The following is a 22,291-nucleotide window of genomic DNA, read 5'->3' as shown; positions in this document are numbered from 1 at the left end:
CGAAATCCACGTATAAAAATCGTGTAAGTTCCAAAATCCGAGGAATAAACGCGTAAAAAGCCGCGTAGAAAGCGACTTCAAACTACTACAAACAATCACAGTCCTATGTCAAGATCCCGTCTATGCCCCTGGGCTCAGACCCATTACCTTTTTTTCTGAATATAATCAGTACATAGCTTCGAAATCGACAATTTTAAGATCAAGAAATATGATTGAACATCATGGCGGCAGATAGAGTTTTTTTTTAAATGATAGTATGCAATCTAAATTTAAAAGCATTATGTATTAGCATCCTCAAAGGCACGAGTTATTCGGACTCTACAGTGGAAGTAGTATTTGTAGTAGTAAATGGAATATTTTATAGAAAATGAACGAGTATTTTTTTATGCTAATAAAACAAACTTTTTAGAGAAGTATTCCCTGCACAATCCATTGTATGTTTTGGACTAGTTTCACGTCGAACTTCTTGCAAGTTCGTTTTTGTTTAATTATACTTCGAAGTATAACTAAAAGGTAATAGATTGAAAGAAATAGAAATAGAAAATAAAAAGAATCAGTTTTCTTAGACACGTTAGAGAACGGTCGTCTTCTCTATATAAGAAATAAAATTTTAGTGCGAGTTTTTTCGTCGTCGGTGCTGTTGTTCTCCTGTAAGCTGAAGTGTTGTGTCGTTATTTGTTAATATGTGAAATATGTGGATGTGTGATAATTCTTTCCGAATGTGATTTACGCTGCGATTCATCATCATCATATCTGCTCCAGTGAGAAGTGTGTAATACAGTTGGAATAATGTTCAAACGCACATATTTTTGTGATACTGTGTGCTGGTGGAATAAAAACATAAAGAAGTAGGTTTGGATGAAGGCAACTCGATTTATTACATTAAATTAGCCGAAAAATAACAGAAAATGTTCTACTCCCCAATACGTGTATATCATTTGTATAATATATTAGGCTGTCAAAAAAGTCCAGCGGTATTTTTTTTTGAATTTTCATTTGTTCATAAGATTAGTTACAATCATCTGTTTCAAGTAAACTATGCGCCGTTTTGTTCGATGACTTGTTCCCAACGAGATGCCAACTTCATAATACCCCTGTTATAGAAGCTCGCTTCCTAATTGGCAAAAAAATCGGATAGCCAATTTTCACAGGCCTCTTTTGTGGCTAACTTCTGACTACCTAGCTCGTTCGCCATGGACAAAAACAGGTGGTAGTCACTTGGTGCAAGGTCGGGACTATACGGCGGATGCAAAAGAACCTCCCATCCGAGCTCCCGGAGCTTCTGGCGCGTCACCAAAGAAGTGTGTGGCCTGGCGTTGTCCTGATGGAAGACAATGCGGCCTCTGTTTATCAAAGATGGCCTCTTCTTCATGAGTGCTACCTTCAAGCGGTCCAGTTGTTGGCAGTACAGGTCCGAATTGAGCGTTTGGCCATAGGGAAGCAGCTCATAATAGATTATTCCTTGACAATCCCACCAAACACACAGCAGAACCTTCCTGGCCGTTAATGAGGGCTTGGCCACCGTCTGAGCCGCTTCAGCGGGCTTCGACCACGACCGTTTGCGCTTCACGTTGTCGTAAGTGACCCACTTTTCATCGCCAGTCACCATCCGCTTCAGAAACGGGACGATTTTGTTACGATTCAGCAGCGATTCACATGCGTCGATACGGTCAAAGATGTTTTTTTGCGTCAACGAGTGTGGTACCCATACATTGAGCTTCTTTGTGAATCCAAGCTTTTTCAAATGGTTAATAACGGTTTGATGACTTATCCCCAGCTTTTGGCCGATGCTACGGCTGCTACTATGCTGGTCTTTCTCGGCTAATTCAGCGATTTTGTCGCAATTTTCGACGACAGGCCTTCCGAAGCGTGGCGCATCTTCGACGACCTCTACACCAGAACGATAACGTTGAAACCATCGTTGTGCGGTGGAAATGGAAACTGTATCGGGTCCATAAACTGCACAAATTTTATTGGCAGCTTGAGATGCATTTTTGCCTTTGTCATAGTAGTACTGTAAATATGTCAGATTTTCTCTTTATTTTGCTCCATATTTGCGACACTATAACTCACGAACGACTTAACCAAACAAAACACTGTCAAGGACTATATTATAGCGCGGAAAAATACCTTTCCAATAAGCTATAGTATGACTCGATACAATGAATACAACCAGAACTACGCGATTACAACGACACCTCGCGGAAATACCGCAGGACTTTTTTGACAGCCTAATATATGCTAGAGCCAATATGAGCCAATATGAGCGAGCGAAACAGGCGAAACATAGTTTGCCAAATACACGGCCCAGACAGAGAGAAAAATCTATTCTCGTTCATGCTTTCCTTTTTCCTCTTAGAAAACATATTCCAACTTCATTTTATCATGAGGTGTAATATTATCACGCTTTTATATAACAGCACTAGTAGCTATATGGATAGCGTGGTCATATGAAACAGCTTTGCGTTCCATCCTGCCTTTGTTCTCATTGACATCGTATGGACTTGATACAATCCCAAAAGAAATGAGGAAAGAAAAAAGAAAGATGCGTCTGCTCCCATACATACAAACCTTTTTTATGTTATTAAAACAGCTCATTATTTGCGCATTTGACTCTACACTCTACACTCTACACAAAATGGCATTATTTCTGCCAAAGATGAAATGTTTTCAGCCAACGCTAGTTTGGATGTAGTACAGATGAAAATGTGGCAACAAAATTTTGAAAATTTTAAGAATTTTGTGGTTTAGAAATAGTAAATGTCCCGAAAATTTTGATTGACTTAAATCGTTGTGGCAGATTGACGTAATTTCTAAGCAGGTTTTGTATTGGAAACATAAAAAATCACGACCGGTCATTTTGACCGGTTGGTATACATAGATATATCATATATCAGAAAAATGGGAGGTAAAAGAACAATATAATATAATAATAATAATTAATATATGAATTTAAAAAAGAGATAACATTATTAAACAATATTTAAAAAACTAATAATACAAAATCTTGCGAACAAATGATATAATCGGTCTAGTGGTTCTAGTGTGATCCCTTCGCCGTACAACATCGAGTCTCACTCGTGGTGTACTTGCATAACATAGGGCGCTGGAACGCTCAGCAGAGTAGTGAAATCACTTGATGTGTGACGTATGAAGTAAAACGGGAGGGGTTAATATCGTTCTGCCTCCGTTTGAACATATCCGGGTAAGCTTTGGATGTGAAAAATAACATGATGTTAATGGAATACTTTCTGTCAAATATATACCGGGAATTTGTAATTTTAAAGCTTCCCGTTGAACATTTTTCTTTTTTTCTTAAGTTGGTAATACTGTCAGTGGTCTTAATGTCAATTCTGAGCGCGATCTAGTTGGTTACAGCGTCATTAAGAACAAGTTTACATTTTTCGCTCGTCGATTTTGATATGGATAATTCTGTTGGATGGGGGGTCTCCGTAGCCACATTGGTTGCGCGTTCGCTTAGTAAGCGATCGATCGTGAGTTCAAAACTCAGGGCCCCCATTGACCATCTTTGTATTGTTACAGAATAGCTACGTCCACGCAACAATCATCAGCGATGGAGATCGATCCACGGTCGAAATAAGATCGATTCATCCATACAACTGCTCAGCTCTGCAAGACACATCGGGCTGCTGTTCTATAAATAACTCAACAATGATCAATCAACTGTCTTCGCTGTCCCGTCTTACTGGATAATGGGAAGAACAGAAGGAAATCTCTTACGCCTAAATGGCTACTGTGTAAAATATGTACCATTTGCAATGGTATAGCAGGGAATACTCTAACGCCGAAAAATGGCAACTGTGTAATGTGTCAATTATAGATATGATAAATATGTGACATGTACACGATTAAAATTCGGCTCTGTTACAGCTAAAATGCTAATGAGCCTAAAATAAACAAAAGGGATAAAAAAAAAAAATTCTGTTGGACAAAAATATTGTGTGAAATTTTGTGTTGCAAACAAAATGTCTTATACCGAAACTTGAAAATATTATGGCGGGTTTACATTAGGGAGATCTATAGCTATAGATGGATTTATTCACGTGAAAATAGGTGTAAACGGGTGAGAATAAATATGATACACTTATTCGAGGTATATATAACTTGAATAAATTCAGCATATGTAAACGCTTGTGAATTTCTCACTGGTGAGAAATCACTGAAGTTGGATGCAGTTCTACTTTAGGTGAATGAATTCACCGAAAATATGAATATATTCATTATAGAAGTTCACGCTAGTGTAAACGGTTGATGCGATATCTATAAATCTCATCATATTTCTTCACATGAATATATCACTGGTCTAAACCCACCCTTACAGAATACATTTGTCGATAACACTGGTGTATGGTACCGTATGCGTGAGCAATATGTGAAAATTGAAAAAAATACAAACATTTTGGTTTCGATTTTTTTATTTATTCGGAAGGGAGATGTTTCTAAAGAGATAAAGATTATGATGACCCACCTTATACATCTATAAAGGTTTGAACAGGCCGATTTATCTAATGAATAATATTTATTTTTAACTGAATCAAGAGATCAGTGTTATAAAACAAAAATCAAAGCGAACTGATTCTGATGCAGGCATGAATTTCTATGAATCGAACATTTTAAATAGGCAAAAACTGTAAAAGAAAAACAATAGGTCTATCCGTATCGACATTAACATAATGATAACAACTACAACTACAGGTCCAAAGTTTTTTCAAGGCATGTTAAGAAAATTTCCAACCCGGGAAGATCCTTGACAGATTGTGAATTGAACCCAATATCTAAAAGTGTCTACTTAGAACATGATAGAGTTCTTACACAATTCAGACAAACTCGATATTACCATCCTATAAAAAAATAGTTTAGGAAAATTCTGAATGAGCTATTCCCAATCCAGTTTCCACTTCAAACCCCACATGAAAATTTATTTTGTATCATTGTTCTATGATTTTTAAACTATGTTAACCATTGATCGAGTTTCCACCTGCTGCATTTACGGCTTCCACACGCTCCCGGAATTCACGGCAGGTACTAATAATGTAACCTGGATCCATTTCTCTCCAGGTACGGATCAATGTTGGTCTGAGGCTTGTTGTAGCGTTTAGAACAGGTCTTGGCTTACATCATGCGCCAGACTGAGTAATACAGCGGATCAAGATCGGGGCTGGATGGCGGCCACATATCCTTCGTCCAGAACAGCAAATGTTCCTGCAACCACTTCCGAGTGCGATTCGAGGTGTGGCACGGAGCCCCTTCTTGTTGAAATACAACATTTGGCTTTGCGTCGTACTCAGTGTTTACATAGTAGCCCCTGGAATGAACACCTGGTTCATTTTTTTGCCATCGGAAGCCACCAATCTAAACATCTTAACGATAAAAGAATACTTGATCAGATACACGTTTTTATGCTCATAGGCCACGTTTTTTACCGTGAGAGGACTAATGTAGCAATCAGTTCTGGAATTTGATACAGGATGGACGGTAGACATGCTCTCATCGGTGAACAAGATTACCGGATTTTTTCGATTGAGGAAGTTCAAGGAATTTTTACATCACTCGACTCGTAGCGCCTCGAACCCCTCCCAGATGCAGTTGGTAATCTTTTGTTTTTTCATTTTTTTTCCGTGTCCTCGACTTCACCCCGCAATCTTTCTTTACGATCTTCCGTGCCGTAAAGTCGCGGCTACCGTGTTCCTTCGCCATTTTCCTCATTGAACACACTGGATTCTCCCGAATCTTCCTATTGATGGCAACGATAACCCTCGGAATCCGAGCTGACCTCGGGCTGACCTTCGCGGATAGTTGTTCTTTCTTTTCTCGGCCTAAGACCTTTTTCACGGTCCACCGAGGCACTCCCACGGTGATTAAAATGTCTTTTTGCGACATTTGCGCAAAATTTCAAATCCTATCGGGTTCCGGAATATGGGTGATATAAATTTAGATGATAAATAAAGCATTTTCTTGAAAAACACCAATTCCCGCTATATCTTTGACAGAATGTATGTTCTTAAAGCTGTTCTTCACCTCCGTACGTTACTCGGAAATTCGATTTGTACGCTGAATCACTAATCTAGACTTCAGTAAATCCACCTAAATCACTGGAATTTACCCTTCCAGAAACACAACTAATTTGGAAATAATTTTGAAACTTTAGAGAAATAGCATCCACAATACCCAATTGATAAGAACAAAAGAGGAACACATGTCATGAATACCTGGTATAAACACTTATTTTTTGTTAGGCGTGCGAATTTAGCGAGGATTTCAATTTCAATGTTTCACTTTTTATTGTTTCGATGTTTATGTGAACATTTTTCAGGAATGCAGGATCTGTATTCTTCTATTGCATGATATAAATTGAATGTCGATATGTATTACCTATGTCGTGACAAAGCAGTTTTTGTGCCGATCTGATTCAAAATTTGATGCTTTGCGACTCTCATTATTTACTAAGAAAAAAACCATTATAAAGATATTTGAAATTAAGCTAATTTATAAACAAAAAAAAATCTTCGTTTTTGTGACGTGACAACGTCCATGCTTTTCAATATGTTTCAAATCAACTGTTATTGGAACTGGTATTTGACTGTTGCTTCTATAGTACATAAACATTGAAGTTAAATTGAGCAAGTACAAGAATATGTCAAATAAAACTTTGAACAATGAAAAATTTCATCTTTTAAACCAACATTTTGACATTAACAAGCTAGTCAAAATGGTATAGTTTTTGAAGCTTGGTGTTGATAATTATCAAATAGTTCTTGATGAAGTTAAAACCATAACTAATTCGAATAACGTCATGCCTTTTTTCTCAAAATTTGATTTAATGATGCCTAACTTCATGGAATGGGCCTAATTATAAGTTAAATGGGTTTTCACATTTTTCACATATAAAAATAAACCTAAAATAGTGCTATGAGCAACATTGCCCACAAAATTCAGTTATAATTAGGGAACATGAGATCACAAACAAAACGATTACTCACCCTTCGGCATTCCACAGGGCGCTTTGGTTCGGGAATTATCCAAGAAGTCAAGATCGTACATCCGAGCCGGTGGGAACGTTAGCGCAACATGGGCCTCGGCCCCCGGTGGACCAAGATTGGCCACCACCAGCAGTAGTGCGGCTGCGATCGCAGCACATAATGACAGCTTCGCTTTTATCATGATTACGTCTGGCACATTTGGCTAAACACTGCTGCGCACAAAATTAGCTCCCAAATTAAAGAAAGAGAGAAAAAAACCGAAACTACTCGCGATCGACCGAAGATTATTGCCGATTGCCTAACGAAAACCAGTTGCGTCAGGTTTGCCACACTTTCCGACTTGTCAAATTTTCACACCACTTTCTGTTGACACTTCGGTTTCAAACTTTTCTCACTATTTTGTTAATATAATATCAGAACCTCACTGTCACACCAATTAGGCGTTCACAGTTTCACAACACTTTGCTGTGCATATGCAGCAACCCAAACAGCAGCCGAAGCGATCGATTACCGTCCCAAACGTCGGTTATGGATGAGTCAGGAATCTGTACCGAAACTGAAAGTGAAACAAATTGGAGAAACGTTAATAGCAAATCGATTTTAGGAGGCACACGTAGATCGAGGCGCGGCGCGATAATTAGCGTTTTTGCCCTCAGGCCCCGACATCTCGCCGCGTTTGGCCAATCCCACCAGACGCTTGATGTGAATAGATTTGCACACACGCGAGAAAAAGTGATTAGGAACTTGTTTTTAGCTCTGTTTTGATTTATGCTTAGCTCATGCTATGACTATTAAGTCAATTTTCTCCCCTTACTCTATCTGATGAGCACTTTCTTCTGAGCGCGCGCGTCCACAAATCGAGCGCACCAATGATGCAATACATGACTCTATTAGGTACTGCCCAACAAATTCCAGTTTTACCGGTGTAGTAGGACTGAATCAGATTCAAGATACGATGACCAGCTAGTAACTGCGATGACAAAGGTTATAAAAGAAACACTTTTATGATATCGGGTGTCAAAAGATGCTGACACTAGACTGTTTTATCATTACAGTTATAATGATAAAACAGTCTAGTGTCAGCATGAATTATATTCAAACTTTTAAAGACATTGGTCTTTTGGTAATGGCAATGTTTAAAACCAAATATGTAGTGCGTTGTGTTTAGAGTAATGTCCGGACCCCAACTAGTTATGAACTTATGTACTAAAGGTAGAACACAAATATCTTGTTAGAGTGAAAATAAAACTTTTATTTTTTTAAATTTTTCGTTGTATCGTAGTATCGAGTATACTTGGTAATGAGAATTGTATGACCGTTAAATCCTTCTTCCCGTAGCACATTCCTCCAACTTCTCCCCGAGCACAGCTCATCATCCTTCACAAAACTTATTTGAAACTCGAATTCCATTTTCACTACAAGTCCCTCTCAACTCTTGCAGTTTCACCCTTCCTCTTCATTTCGTCCTTCACAATCGGCATTCGCTCCGAGGTATTGTCCGAATCCCATCCCGTGGGAGCCTCTTGTTTTGATGAATATCCTGGATCATCGTACCATAAAATACGAAAGTGTCACTTTCCAGTCCTGCGTTGACAACGCATGAAATCATCAATGCGTACATGAATACCGACGCTGAGTAACTTTTCATCGAGTCTCCACCTCGAATTTGAGAAAAAAATTCACTGCGGTGGGTCATCTTTCATTCATAACACGCTGTCGATCCTCCGAAGTGATTTCACATTCAGACTTCACATTGACCATAATATCGGTGGGTAACTGTTGACTGTTCGCTGGCTGAAGTTCTAGTCTCCAACTTAAATCGCAAATGAAATTTCTTCTACACTCCACCGGGAGCTAACTCAGAGTTTGCGTTGTAAATTTAAATTCTACTTTGCTAAAAAGTTATCGCATCAAAGGCAGTATTTATTGCACTGCTTCCATTCTGTTATTACCTTAGATAGGATGATGTACGCTAGCTATGATTCATGTTAGTTTTTCAAGTTGTGCTTCGCTGATACGTTAGTTGCTCGTTTTTTTCGACACTGTAACATAGTATGGAGCACACAGTGGACCAATCAAGACGTTTGATTTTCATTTAGATAGCGCTCGATTTTTCCCATTGTTGAAAAGTTTGTTGCAACAAAGCTATATTTTTCATTGTACGTAGAAATATTTCGATCGATTTTTTTATAATTTCGTTACATATTCAATTTTTGGATTCTTATTTTACATCCTGTTAAAGTCCTATGTAAAAAAGAATGAATCGATTAGTTTGCTCCAGAACAATACAGCACAATTTGATTCCCGTTTTAAACCATCAACAATTATTTAAAATCTTCTTCTTCGCAAACAAGACATATATTTCGCAGTACCAATAATCAACAATCAGCTCAATTGAATGACATGATGGTTTTGGAAATCCCCTTCCAGCTAATGTAATGAGCGCAGGTTCCCCTTGAACTCGTGCTCAAATTAGCATATCATGTTCGTCAGTCATTGCGACAACGATCAATAACAAGAATCATCGGTCATCCGGAATTGCATTTCTCGTCGAAATAATAATAAAAATAAAATAATAAAAGAATAAAATACAAAATATGTGACCCTTTCTACAGTATTACAATATTACAATATTACTTTGATGAAAGAACACACAGAACACACATTGTGATGCAGTTGTTCTAAGCCATTCAAACTCCATTTCTGCTACCTAATTTTATCTGGAGCTTTCCCAGAGAGAACTGAAGTTCCTGTTCCCTTTATTCATTCCAACCTCACCAATAAAGGAAATCTGAGAAAATAAATAAATAATAAAGTTGATAAAGTTAAACAGAGGCCCAATTTTAACTTTAGTTGCCTTTATTATGAGGCTTCCTTTACTGGTGAGGTTTGAATAAATAGTGGGAAGAGGAACTTCAGTTCTCGTTGGGAAAGCTCCAGATGAAATTAGGTAGCAGAGATGAAGTTCGTCGTCTGCCAAACAACAAGCCGGTGAACAGTTGTATTTCCATTTTTTCTTTTTTTCTATCGTGAAACAGTTGTGCATTCGATGCAATGAATGAATGAATGGATATTTTGGAAGTTTGCTGTGATGATTGAGTGGATAAGTATGGAATTATCATTTCGACAAGGCAATACAATAAAATTCAACTTTTTTGAAATGGTCTGATAGGTTTGCTGAAAAGGGTCGATAGGTTTGCATGGCTTTATAGAAGCAACCAAAGATGGACATGAGGGAGGACGATGAAAGAAATGAGCGCCATTGTGGCTTCCTTCCTTAACCTTAACGCTTCCGATTTCGAAACTTAGAATTTCATCCCTGTTCGCGACCGACATCGCGAAAGAGGAGCAAATATCCATCAAAGTTGCATTCCTTTTCCATTCTTATCCTTTTTCCAATCGAAGCCACTTCCTCCCTTCCGAATGCAGTGTGTGGTGCATAACACAACTACACACAGCAGTATATCCCGACGTAAGCCATGAGAACCGAACGCATACAAACAAATAAGTGTTTCGAAGATCCCTACCATTCCAAATCTAACCATTAACTGTGTAGGCCCAAAATTGATTTTTAGCTCATGTTTTGTCATCCCGATTTATGACATTAAATGAGACATAACAGAAAATGTCATGACTCACAAATACTGATAAACATTTGTATAATATACATGGTACAGCAATATAAGATTAATATGAGCGAGCGAAACAAAAGACAGATAAGCTTTCCGCATACTTTGTCACATACACGGCCCAGACCGAGATAGATATTGTTCTCCTTCATGTGCTCCTTTTTAGTCTTTGAAAACACTTCCCAATTTCATTTTATAAACAGGTGCAATATTATCACGTATTTGCTGAACAACTGCTGAAGCATCATTAGCCATAACAATAGTGTGGTCGTGTAATATAGGTTTGTATTCCAGCCGGCCTTGGTTCGATCCCAATTGACGTCGTAAGGACTTTTTTTTGGCACAATCCCAAATGAAATGAGAAAAAAAAACAAAAAGAGATGTCTGCACATACAATACACATACATACATACAAACTATTTTGAGGCTTTTAATACAGCTCATTATTTGCGCATTTGACTCTCCAGCACACTAAATGGCATCATTTCTGCCAAAAATGAAATGTTTTCTGCCAACGCTAGTTTGGGTGTACGATCGCGTGAATAAACTCCAGTGATTTTTTCAAGTTTACCAATATGTTTTTCCATTATCCACAAGCCACATCCAAACGGTTTGGTCTTCCATGAGACCAAAGTGTAAAATCCAGAATCCTGAGCTATCAACATCCAAACCTCCTTCAGCCGAAGGATCCGCCATTACCTCAATGGTGTGATCCACCGATCCCTGTACAGAATTTAAAGACATAATCCCACGTCCGAAATCTCAATGAATCGAAAAAAGTTGACTCTTGAACGACGTTCTCGTTGATCTCGTTGATCTTCTAATTGACCCTTTACAATTTCCTTTTACTAAAAATTCCCTAGTAAATCTACCGAAACTCGACATTATAATACAGGGCTCTGCATAGTCATAGTCAACTGAGGATAGTCAGCTGACTATCTGACATACTATATCCGTATTCAGTTATTAATGCCTTTTGGCTTCTTCACGCAGTTTCTCCGCCAAAACGACTAAATAGTCAGCCGGGCGTTCAGTCGCTATCTCCCTCTACCGACTCGACTATATCATTTCATTCTTCCCAGTCAAATTTTACATACCCAAAAACCCTACCATGCTTAATTTGGCTCCATTTGATTGATTAGCTCTCGAGTCATGCAGAAGTTTGTGTTCTATTTGTATAACACAACCCCCACCCCCCCCCCCCCCCCCCTCTGTTAGAGAGAGAATGAAGTGTCGATTCACCATTTCTTGCACCCTAAAACCTCCAAATGGCGTGTGTGGCTTTGCGCTGTCCTGATGGAACACAACTTTTCTTCTGTTGCCCAATTCTGGCCGTTTTTGATCAATCGCTAGTTTCAAACGGTCCAATCGTTGACAGCAGAGATCTGAATTTAGTGTATGGCCATGCGACAGCACCTCATAATAAATAATTCCACCAAATACACAGCAGAACCTTCTTTGCCGTAAATCCTGGTTTGACCACCTTTTGAATTGCCTCATCACGCTTTGACCACGATCGTTTTCGCACAATATTGTCGTATGTGAACCATTCCTCTTCCCCAGTCACCATCCGCTTAAGAAATGGGTCGATATCATTCCGTTTGGTCGACGCTTTGCAGATGGAAATTTAATCCAACATGTTTGTCGGTATTAGTTGGTTTGACACCCAAACATCGAGCTTCTTATTGAGTTCAGCTTTGTGCAAATTATTTAAAACAGTTTTATAGTCGATCTTTAGCATTTGGGCGATGATACGACTACCTGACACCTGACACATTATTTCTGAGGTTTTATCGAATAGTTGTCAAAACATGAAAAAATCGAAGGAAATTAACTATATTTAGAAGGAATTATATCATTATTAGAAAATATTAAATAAAATTCCAAGACAAATTCTTGTGAACAAATGCTACAACTTTAGAATGTACCGAACTTTCTTTTTGTTGACTTCTATTGTTAACACCCTGTAACTCATAAATGAATGCAACAAACAAAGAACAACAAAAGATTTTTTTAATGTGAAATGTCACCTTGACAACGAACGTAGACATGAAATTGTCAGGGGTTAGACATCAATTGAATATAGGCTACCCAAAATCAAAATCAATATGGCGTCATTTGTTTATCAACATATCATTCACGAGGATTGAAATCGAAAAATGCGCTGCTTTATTCTAACTGCATGAGCGATATTCATATTTCGGTTTCACATGGAGGTGTTCACATTTAACATGGAGTTTAAAGTTAGCCACTATTCGACTATATAACCGCACCGAGTTGTACACAACAGTAATTGATTGAACCAAAATGTCTGTAAACCGCAGCAATATTGGGTACACTGGCAATATGAAGGATTTGACGTTTTAGTCGTACCCCTGGAAATTGTTCGATCGATACTATACGAGATATCGATCACTACAGCCATCTACCGAGAAAACAATGAATTTCTTTTTCCCTAACTCAATATATAGGCAATTTTTTCCTTAACATATCCTAAACATAGAATATCTTTTTCACATTTATAGCAACGAAGGTCAAAACATTTAGGGGCTGTCCACATACCACGTGGACAGCTTTAGGGGGATAGGGGGTACAAAATGTCCACGTTTGTCCACGGTTAGGGGGGTGGGAGTTCAGATAATGTCCACGTGGACACGTTAAACAAAAGTTTTTTAAAACCACCTTCAGATCTGTTTTCAAAAATAAATGAAATCTGTTTTGCAGTTTTAAGAATGTTTAAACTTTTCGCCCAATTGAGTACTCCATATTTATCAGTAAAATGGTTATTTCCAATATTTTGCCTTATCAGCGAACTTCTCCGCTCAAATATGTATTCTAAATGAAACTCACATAAACTACATAAATATGTATTTAAAATATGTATTCTAAATGAAACTCACATAAACTCACAGAGGTTTTCAACCTCTAAGCTACGTCATTCGAGCATAAACTGAACTCTGTGTTCTAGGTCCAACTCTACGGAGAGTAAATTTGACATGGCGAACTGCTGATACATTTTTATCTGCAGAGTACGTGTAGGGTGTTGATAACATGATGAAATGACCCGAATATTTGGAGGATTATCTAAATAATTTGGGAAGGACTTAGGGAAACGAGTGCTATCGAAACCTTAATACCTGCACTTGTGTAATAGAAGAACCAGATTCAGTCCACCTTTTCTGAGTACTCTAGTTCCCGAATATTTTCCGACGTTATCTTTAATACACCTGAGTTAGGCATGCTCAGCACTGGCGGTTTTTTTTCGGATCACTTTGTCCTACCGAACGAAAGATTGGAATGTTACAAGTGGGTTTTCCGTTAATTAGTTCATGTTAGTACAACACTCGTGTTTTTTTTTCAAGAGGCTTTTTTTTATGCATCTGCTAGAGCTTCTCGCATATTTGCTCGTGATCCCACTGCCTGCCATTCAGCTGTGATTTTACGATTACAATTTTGTTTTTGCTAGATTGTGCAGTTCTACTACCGTAAAACGGTACCATTAGAAAAGCAGATATGCATTTATCTTTGGTTCTCTCGAATGTTTTCGAAAAGTGATTTTGAAGGAGTAATATTTTGGGCATAATATCAGTTATCATAGTGGAATTATTACATGAATGATTAAATAGATTTCCATACGCATTAGAACAAATGAGATGGAAAAGAACGAATTTTTGTTTTAGCCACTTTAACCCACCATTTCATACAATTGCCATTACCGAGCTTTTCCTGCAGTCAACGATTTCACATATTTTCAAAATCTAAGATATATTAGTAGGAAGAGGTGCACATCAATCAAAGAATAGAAAACAACCGCCACTACTAATAAAGCCTGTTCGCATTTTTTTCTTTTCAAAATAGGATTAAGCATTATGATCCGAATAAAACGATTTCAATGCTGCAGGCTCCGGAAGTGAAACAGTTTACGTTGCATCGAAAGAAAGATGCGCTGCCCGAGTCAAGAATTGTCTAGTGTTATTGTGCCTCACGAGCACTCCGAAAGAAATCTGGATATTCAATGCAGAATGGTCGCTAGAAATTTGTTATTAAAACAAATTTTCAATGCGAAAAAAATCATTTTGGTTCAATCAATCAATCAATCAATTACTGTTGTGTACAACTCGGTGCGGTTATATAGTCGAATAGTGGCTAACTTTAAACTCCATGTTAAATGTGAACACCTCCATGTGAAACCGAAATATGAATATCGCTCATGCAGTTAGAATAAAGCAGCGCATTTTTCGATTTCAATCCTCGTGAATGATATGTTGATAAACAAATGACGCCATATTGATTTTGATTTTGGGTAGCCTATATTCAATTGATGTCTAACCCCTGACAATTTCATGTCTACGTTCGTTGTCAAGGTGACATTTCACATTAAAAAAATCTTTTGTTGTTCTTTGTTTGTTGCATTCATTAATAATTTTTTTGTTTGTTTTTTTTTATCATTATAAAAACACAAAAAAATAAGACTAATTTAAAATTGAATATAGACACAATGCAATTATTTCTTTTTCCCCAATAATGTATGGAAGAATGTCCACGTGGAAAACAGGGGAGGGGTACAGTCAATGTCCACACTTGTCCACGGAGCGGGAGGGGGAGTCTAAAATCGTGCTTTTTCTGTCCACGTGGCATGTGGACAGCCCCTTAGGTAGGATGATTGAAGCGTATAATATAAAAATATAAATCAGAATGTATGTTTGTTCAAACATCGCTCAATGATTTAGCTAGGTATTATTCATTTTTGTTCAAGCTTCCGTGCCGTGATAAGACATATGAAATCATCACCTGACATACCTGAATATGAAGTTCAATGTTCACATCTCATTTGGTGATTACATTTGATTGTGTTGTTTTGCGAATGTCCATTTCAATAATCACAAAAAATTACCAATTTTCGGATTAAAATTAATAGTTTCAGTTACATACATTGCTTGGATAATTCTATCTGAGTTTGCATAACAATTTCTGAAGACAAACGTGGAACAATGTGATGCCGACGCTTCAAATCAACGTTTGTCTTGTTGATTCTTGCAAATCAAAACAAACTTCACTCGAAGAGAACGACCAGAATAGTTCACTAGCGGTCGAGTAAGACGACCTGCTCGACTGTTTCTCGTCGAGCTTGACGCTTGACAAACGAGACGAGCGAAATAGCGTTTGACTCGTCTTTAAAAAAAAGTTTCGAACATCCTGCTCAGTCTAAAATAAAAATTCACATTCATTCATACGATTATGTGTGTTCTGTCAATTTTTCAACAAGTCCTTCCTCCACAAGTTGGAGATAGCGGGTAATATTTTTTTTGTTTACTGAACGCAACCGAATAATTAAAAGCACCACGTGATAACTAAAGTACGCACTAATCCGACACACCGGTTGCCGTGTGTTGAGGGCAACAAATTCAACACAAAAACAATAATCTCCGACACTATCGCATTCTTTGTGTCTAACAAAAGCCAAATAAAATTTCAACCTTGAAGAAATCAAGCACTGTGTTGCTATTTCTATATTAGGTGGTCTAGCCAAGTAAATCTGCCATTTTCAACTGAAATCGGCGCTTCTTTCCATCGAATGAACGAGCGTAAGTTACTTAGCAAGTCAGGTGAGCGGTTTGGCGCGTTTTGGCCTTCCCCTCCTGGACGCGCGTCGTTTGATAGCAACAGCCATTAGCTATTGATGTTTATTTTTCTAAATCACATTGGAATCGCCGTGTCGATGGTGGACTGGATCGTTTTGAATGCATTATAGTTCAAGGTTATCGAAACTAGAACGCGACTCGATGAGTGTGTGTGTGTGTGCTACTGTGTGGTTCGGTGCTGATAGGGTAGTGTGAGGTGTGATTGCGCGTTGTCAAGGTGAAAGATTCGCATATCGCAGCACAGGTGGCTCAGCACGAGTTCCTGGTTCAACACTCGTTAAAGTTTTTCAAGTGAATTAAATTACACCAGCATACACACGCTATCTTCATCACCCGAACGATTGATGTGTCCGAGTGCCACCTCGATCCAGCTTCAAAGTGACCTTCAGCAATTCCACAAATCGCGAATTGCCACAACACCCGTAGGGCGAATAGTAGGTGAAAGTAAGCCTAAGGGGTAAGCCCAAAAGCTAGACTATCAAAACAAGCTGTTTTATGTAATCATACAGGCGGCCTGAAGCAACCCACCTCGTATCATCTGGCAAAGAGTTATTACACCTGCATATTGAGCTAACGCAGAAATCTTGTGAGAACTCAGAGCCAGCAATATGAGCATTCTTCGCCTCACCGAATGACCCCAACAGGTGACGAACCTTCGGCTCTCATTGCCTTGCCACCCCTCCAGCATCCGAGCAGCGAGCAACAAAAGTGCCTTTTTCGCGCTTGACTGCCTTCAACCGAATGATGCTGGTGATGATGTTGATCATCATCTCCTCTGGACGACCTGTGGCAGGCAGACAGGTATCGCTTCGTTTTTTTTTTCTTTATTTATTTTCCGCGACGAGATCGATGGCGTAATCATCCCTCATAAGCAGCGTATTCAAACTGTGTATTTGCTCGTTAGGCGAGAATCGGAATTTGAGGGACAATTATTAGTTTCCAATCGAACGATCGGCGCTCATTAGGACCGGGCCGTCACGAGTAGCGGCAGATGAACGACGACTCAACACGACTGTCGAGTGTTTGTCGTAAAAAAGCTGTGAACTGTGGTTGTATTGTGTCACACACGTGATCTTGGCTCAGTGTTCTGAGAGGCGTACTGAGGTTGGATTGAAGCGATTTATAGCGAAGATAAACTTGATTCGAAAGCAACACATGAGAGGAATGCGAGAGTATGACACCTTTGAGGAATTATAACAATTTATAGACGTTGTCTTTCTGTCTTTCTGTCTTTCTGTCTTTCTGTCTTTCTGTCTTTCTGTCTTTCTGTCTTTCTGTCTTTCTGTCTTTCTGTCTTTCTGTCTTAAGTGTTTCTGTCTGTCTGATTGTTATGGACTCGGAAATTACTAAACCGATCGACATGAAAATTGGTATGGAGGGGTTTTTGGGGCAGGGGAAGGTTTTCGATACAAATGAAACACAAATTTCTACATTTCTCGAGAACTAATCAAGCAAATGAAACGGAATTTGCCGTGTGCAGGTTTTAAAGTGGTTAAATACCCCACCCCCCTCTTTTACAAATATAACACAAAGTCTTGCATTATTCGAGAATTATTCAAGCAAGTTAAACCAAATTAGGCATATGGAAACTTTAGGGAGTTTCAATCGGATAGTTATCGGGAGCGGACGTGTGTCCCCTTACTCCGTGTATATTTTCGTTTGAAGTTGCTTGTTACTGTGCAAAATGTTCCTGTGCTCCGTTCCTGTTGTTATTGTAAAGTGGTGTTTTTTTTTTCAAATATAGTTGTGAATAGGAATGTGGAATGTGGAATTGTGAAATCGAAAATGTCTTATTTTCAATCACAGTGATGAGCGGGGGAATTTTGCAACGTTCCAGACGGAAAGTGCGCAGTTTGTGCCCTACGTTGTTTGAAGGGTGCCGGGAGTGAGCTCTTTACTCTCGTGTAAAATGGAAAACAATGAAATTTTCTACACAAATCATGGAAATTAACATGAAAATAAATGGCGAAATGAAGTATTGGACGAAGCCATTTTTCATACTTCATATGTGGTGGTGATCACTCCATCGTTTTCGTTGTGCTATCGATCGCGTGTTTGATTTAGTGTTGTAGTGTTTTCTCTTGTCGCGCGGCGGTTTGGTTGTTTCGTGTGGTAGATTCGGACATACCAATATACAAGGGTTTGTGTGTGTACCTTCCAGAACGAGTTCAAAGTTAATGCGTCATAGTGAATGTATCACAACCGGAGGAAACATTGGCGTGGCTGAGAGAGCAGACAGTAGATTCAGCTAAGTTTTTTTTCTCACTTATTTATCCACGCACTTTTGAATTTTTTTATTTTCGAACACTACAATTCATCACATGTAAAATGCTAAAAATTGGTTTCTTTCAGCCCAATTGGATAACACACTTTCTGATTGCTCTTATGTTCATTACATTATTTTCCGCCTCACGAAAAAGCTTCGCGATAACATTGACACTTACTCAAATCCAAATGTCAATTTACTGCTTTATTCATTTATTCATACGTCGCTCTTAATTTGAAAGCTGAATTTGACATAGAACTTTAAATTTAAAATTTTCAAGTGTTCATCACGGGTTTTGTTTCTGGCGAATGAACTTCTAACAGGAATCCTGGAAATGATTCCAATCTCGTTAGGAATCATTAACTGGCTGCTTTCCCGGAGAGATGATAGAACTGGCAGATAGTTGCGGATGACACATTTGGTTCTAATTTAATGTTCCATGTAGCAGATTGTATGTTTATAATTTCATGTTTAATGTGTATGTACAAAATTATTTTGGTGTTCAGTTTGTTGATTCTAAGAATAGATAACGAAACATATCGCCGGGTCGAATTATTTCGAAGTGTTTTTCACGGTTACCTTCTCAGGTTTCTCGAAAATAATTCTTCGCCGTCGCGATTGAATCTCGATAAAAAGTAATCTTGATAAATTATAGAGTATATAGCCGGCCCAATTGATTTAACAGGTTTTCCTTTTCAGGATACCTATCTCTGTTGTGACACGTGATCGATAGTTCGCGTTTACATAATCACATCATTTACCTCAGTAAATTCTGATTATTACCTCTCTTCACTAACAAATATTCCTTCCATGATGAACGCTAGGGAACCACGCTATAGAGGCGACCCTTCTGGCTTTCGAGCGGCGTCGTTATCGACTATTTAAAGCTTGAATCACCGAAACTTGCACAATGAGACTGGTTTGCTACTCCCAAGTGCCATTCAGTGTGCCGGACAGAAATTTCAATGTCGACCCCCAATAGCCAACATGGAACTCATCGTGTTAAAGGAGAGTGAAGAGTTACAGTGGAACCTCGATTATCCGCGAGTGCGACAGCGAGTTTCTTACTAAATCCTAAACTAAATCTACTAAATCTACTAAAAAATCCTACTAAATCAAAACTTTAAAATTAAAAAATTTTAAAAATTACAAATTAAAAATTTAAAAATTAAAAAAAAATCAAATTGAAGATTTTAGACATCACTTACCGCAGTGAATCCTGATTTTTTCTGAACCACTCCCACTAACAACTATCCCTTCCATGATAAACGCTAGGGAACCACGCTATAGAGGCGACCCTTCTGGCCTTCGGGCGGCGAATATCATACTAACATTCCTTCCCTTCCCCTGGTGACTGTAAGGACGTGGCCGGCGTCGTTATTGACCATTCAAAGCTCGAATCACCGAAATTTGCACAATGAGAATGATTTGCTAGTCCCAAGCGTCATTCTGTGTGTTCTTTGTGCAGTTTGGTTGGTTCAGGTCAATCACGGAGAGCAACTACGAATTGTACAGTTTACCCAAGCTCAAGCTCATTAGGCATATGGAAACTTTAGGGTGCAATAAATGTGTTTATGGTGATGAGATTTCTTCCCTCCCCTCTCTTAGGTGGGGGGGGCTGCATATCTCGAGAATTAATTAAGCAAATGAAACCAAATTAGGCATATGGAGGTTTAAGGGTGCAATAAATAATTCTATGGTGGTTAGATACCCCTCCTCTCTCTAAGGGGGGACTGCCATACCAATAAAACACAAATTTCTGCATTACTCGAGAATTAATCAAGCAAATAAAACCAAATTTGCAAGTGGTTGAAAAATCTTGAACGAGAATTGTGTCTGAAAATAATCTGATATGATAAAGTCGAGTTTTGGTAGAAGTACTAGTAAAAGGCAAATACGTACTTTTGCCCCATAGTGGGGGCAAAGGTGCGCACTTATTGAATTGTACTTCTGAGGTGACTTGTAACAAAAATAAATGCTATATCGTTACCAGCGGAAGAAACATCATTACCAGAGTGAGTAGACACCACCCAGTGGAGAGGAGGGGGGTGCTGTGTGATGTTTTATGGGTGGAGATGAGTGGGTGTTATGGCCGAACATACCACGTGGACATTTTTGGGAGAGAGGAGACTGACAATATAAGATATCTGAAAATGTCCAACATTTGAAACATAATTCTTTTTTATTAACAGATTAGCTGACCCGGCGAACTTCGTCCCTCCCACAATTGATATTTTGATATAAATCATTTCGAACACTCAAGTTCCCACAGAAATTATTTCTATAACAATAATTCATAATCTATACTCGCGGTATATAATTTCTTTTTTGACATATAATCCTGATGCAGACTAAGACGCATCAATCCTGATGTTGACTGTTTAAATCCCTTGCTCCGTTCTTGAGTTAAATCGTGAGTAACGAACATCAAATCATTTTTATTAATATAGATCAAGTTTATAGATGCATAGTCACCTTCACTTGATTTATTTGAAACTCATTGTTAATAAACAACATTTATTTGAAGTTCATTGTGAAAACATAAACGTAAACGAAACATAATCGTTATAGAATTGAATACATGGTGAAAATAAAAACATTTTTCATTCGAAATTCATTTAGATTTTTTTTAAAGCATTTATTTATGTTTCTTCCTCATCTTGGATTCGGTCCTGAGGATTCCGACGCTCTGCCTTGGAGTGCTGTTGCTTGGTTGCGCTGTTGTGGGGTTCGAAGAGACAGACGATGGTTCCTAATGAAGCTAGAATCCCAATCTCTTCCTGCCAGTTTTGCTACTTGATTGAATTCGTGCTGGAGGTGGTTGGCTTCCGCAAAACCAAACGCCAGACGACGTAAATCTTTGAGAGTCATACCATGGAAAATTTTGTCCAGTACACTGCAGTGGTCCTCCAGATTCTCAGACTGCTCACTCGTAAATACTTGTCTGAATCGCCCTAGGTGCTCGCTGGCACATCCCAGCAGAAGCAGAAATGTGAATAAAAGAAGATTCAAATCATAAATCACTCAGAGCTGTGAGTGTGAGTCTCTTCCTCAGAGCTGATTCAGAAATCCGACGATTCGAGACTCCCTTCCGAAGGCTCTGTCGGACCATTTGAGTGCATTTCTTCAAATCAGTTTTCTTCTTGTGGGTTCCGTTAAAAATTTGGTTGAAAACATTTCAGAATTTTTTTTTCAGAGCAAAACTCTGGTGCGAACTTTTGCTCCACAACCACTGCGCACCTTTGCCCCATAAGCGAATTTTGAACTAATCGAATTTTCAAAAAAAAACTCTTCAACTTTTTACACAAAAACGAATACGCACACTTGACAGTGTAGTTTTGAACTTTCCAATTATTTTAGGTAAGTTAATCATCATCTCCAAAATTGAAAAAAAAGATCAAAACATCGCAAAACTCTTTTTACCTCATAACTTTTTGCCAGTTTCATGAAATGTATCTTGTTTATGTGTGAGCTGCAGATGTAATAATATATCAAACCAATACACTGTTGTCAAAATTTTAAGCTCGTTTGCTTCAAACAGGCCAATGCGCACTTTTGCCCCGTGTGCACCTTTGCCCCGCACTACTCTAGAGTTCTCCTGTGTTTTCCCTAATAACTTTACCGATCGGGAAATAAAAACTGGTTGGGCGTATCAATGTCCGACTAAAAAAATCCCTTCTAACAAAAGCATTTGCTGTAGAATTGTCAAAATTCGGTAGATTCGCTGAAGCACCACAAAAAAATATGTTTTGT

At 38.4% G+C, this 22,291-nt stretch overlaps 1 protein-coding gene across 3 annotated transcripts in view; it reads right to left on the bottom strand.

Moving 5' to 3' along the window:
* LOC129765416 (uncharacterized) overlaps positions 1-22,291 on the bottom strand; it is a 121,137-nt gene that overhangs the window by 85,326 nt on the left and 13,520 nt on the right. For 2 of the 3 annotated variants that reach the window (XM_055765726.1, XM_055765727.1), the window contains exon 2: positions 7,002-7,557. In XM_055765726.1, the coding sequence (XP_055621701.1) occupies positions 7,002-7,182 (181 nt within the window). In that variant the 5' untranslated portion in view covers positions 7,183-7,557. Of the gene's footprint in view, positions 1-7,001; positions 7,558-19,746; positions 19,875-22,291 lie in introns of those variants that run through there. The other variant, XM_055765728.1, reaches the window with a different exon arrangement.

The sequence above is a fragment of the Toxorhynchites rutilus genome, chromosome 2 (genome assembly GCF_029784135.1).
Source record: "Toxorhynchites rutilus septentrionalis strain SRP chromosome 2, ASM2978413v1, whole genome shotgun sequence".
Lineage (NCBI taxonomy): Eukaryota > Metazoa > Arthropoda > Insecta > Diptera > Culicidae > Toxorhynchites > Toxorhynchites rutilus.
Note: the sequence above shows the minus strand (reverse complement) of the source record. Positions and strands in the feature narration are given on the sequence as shown.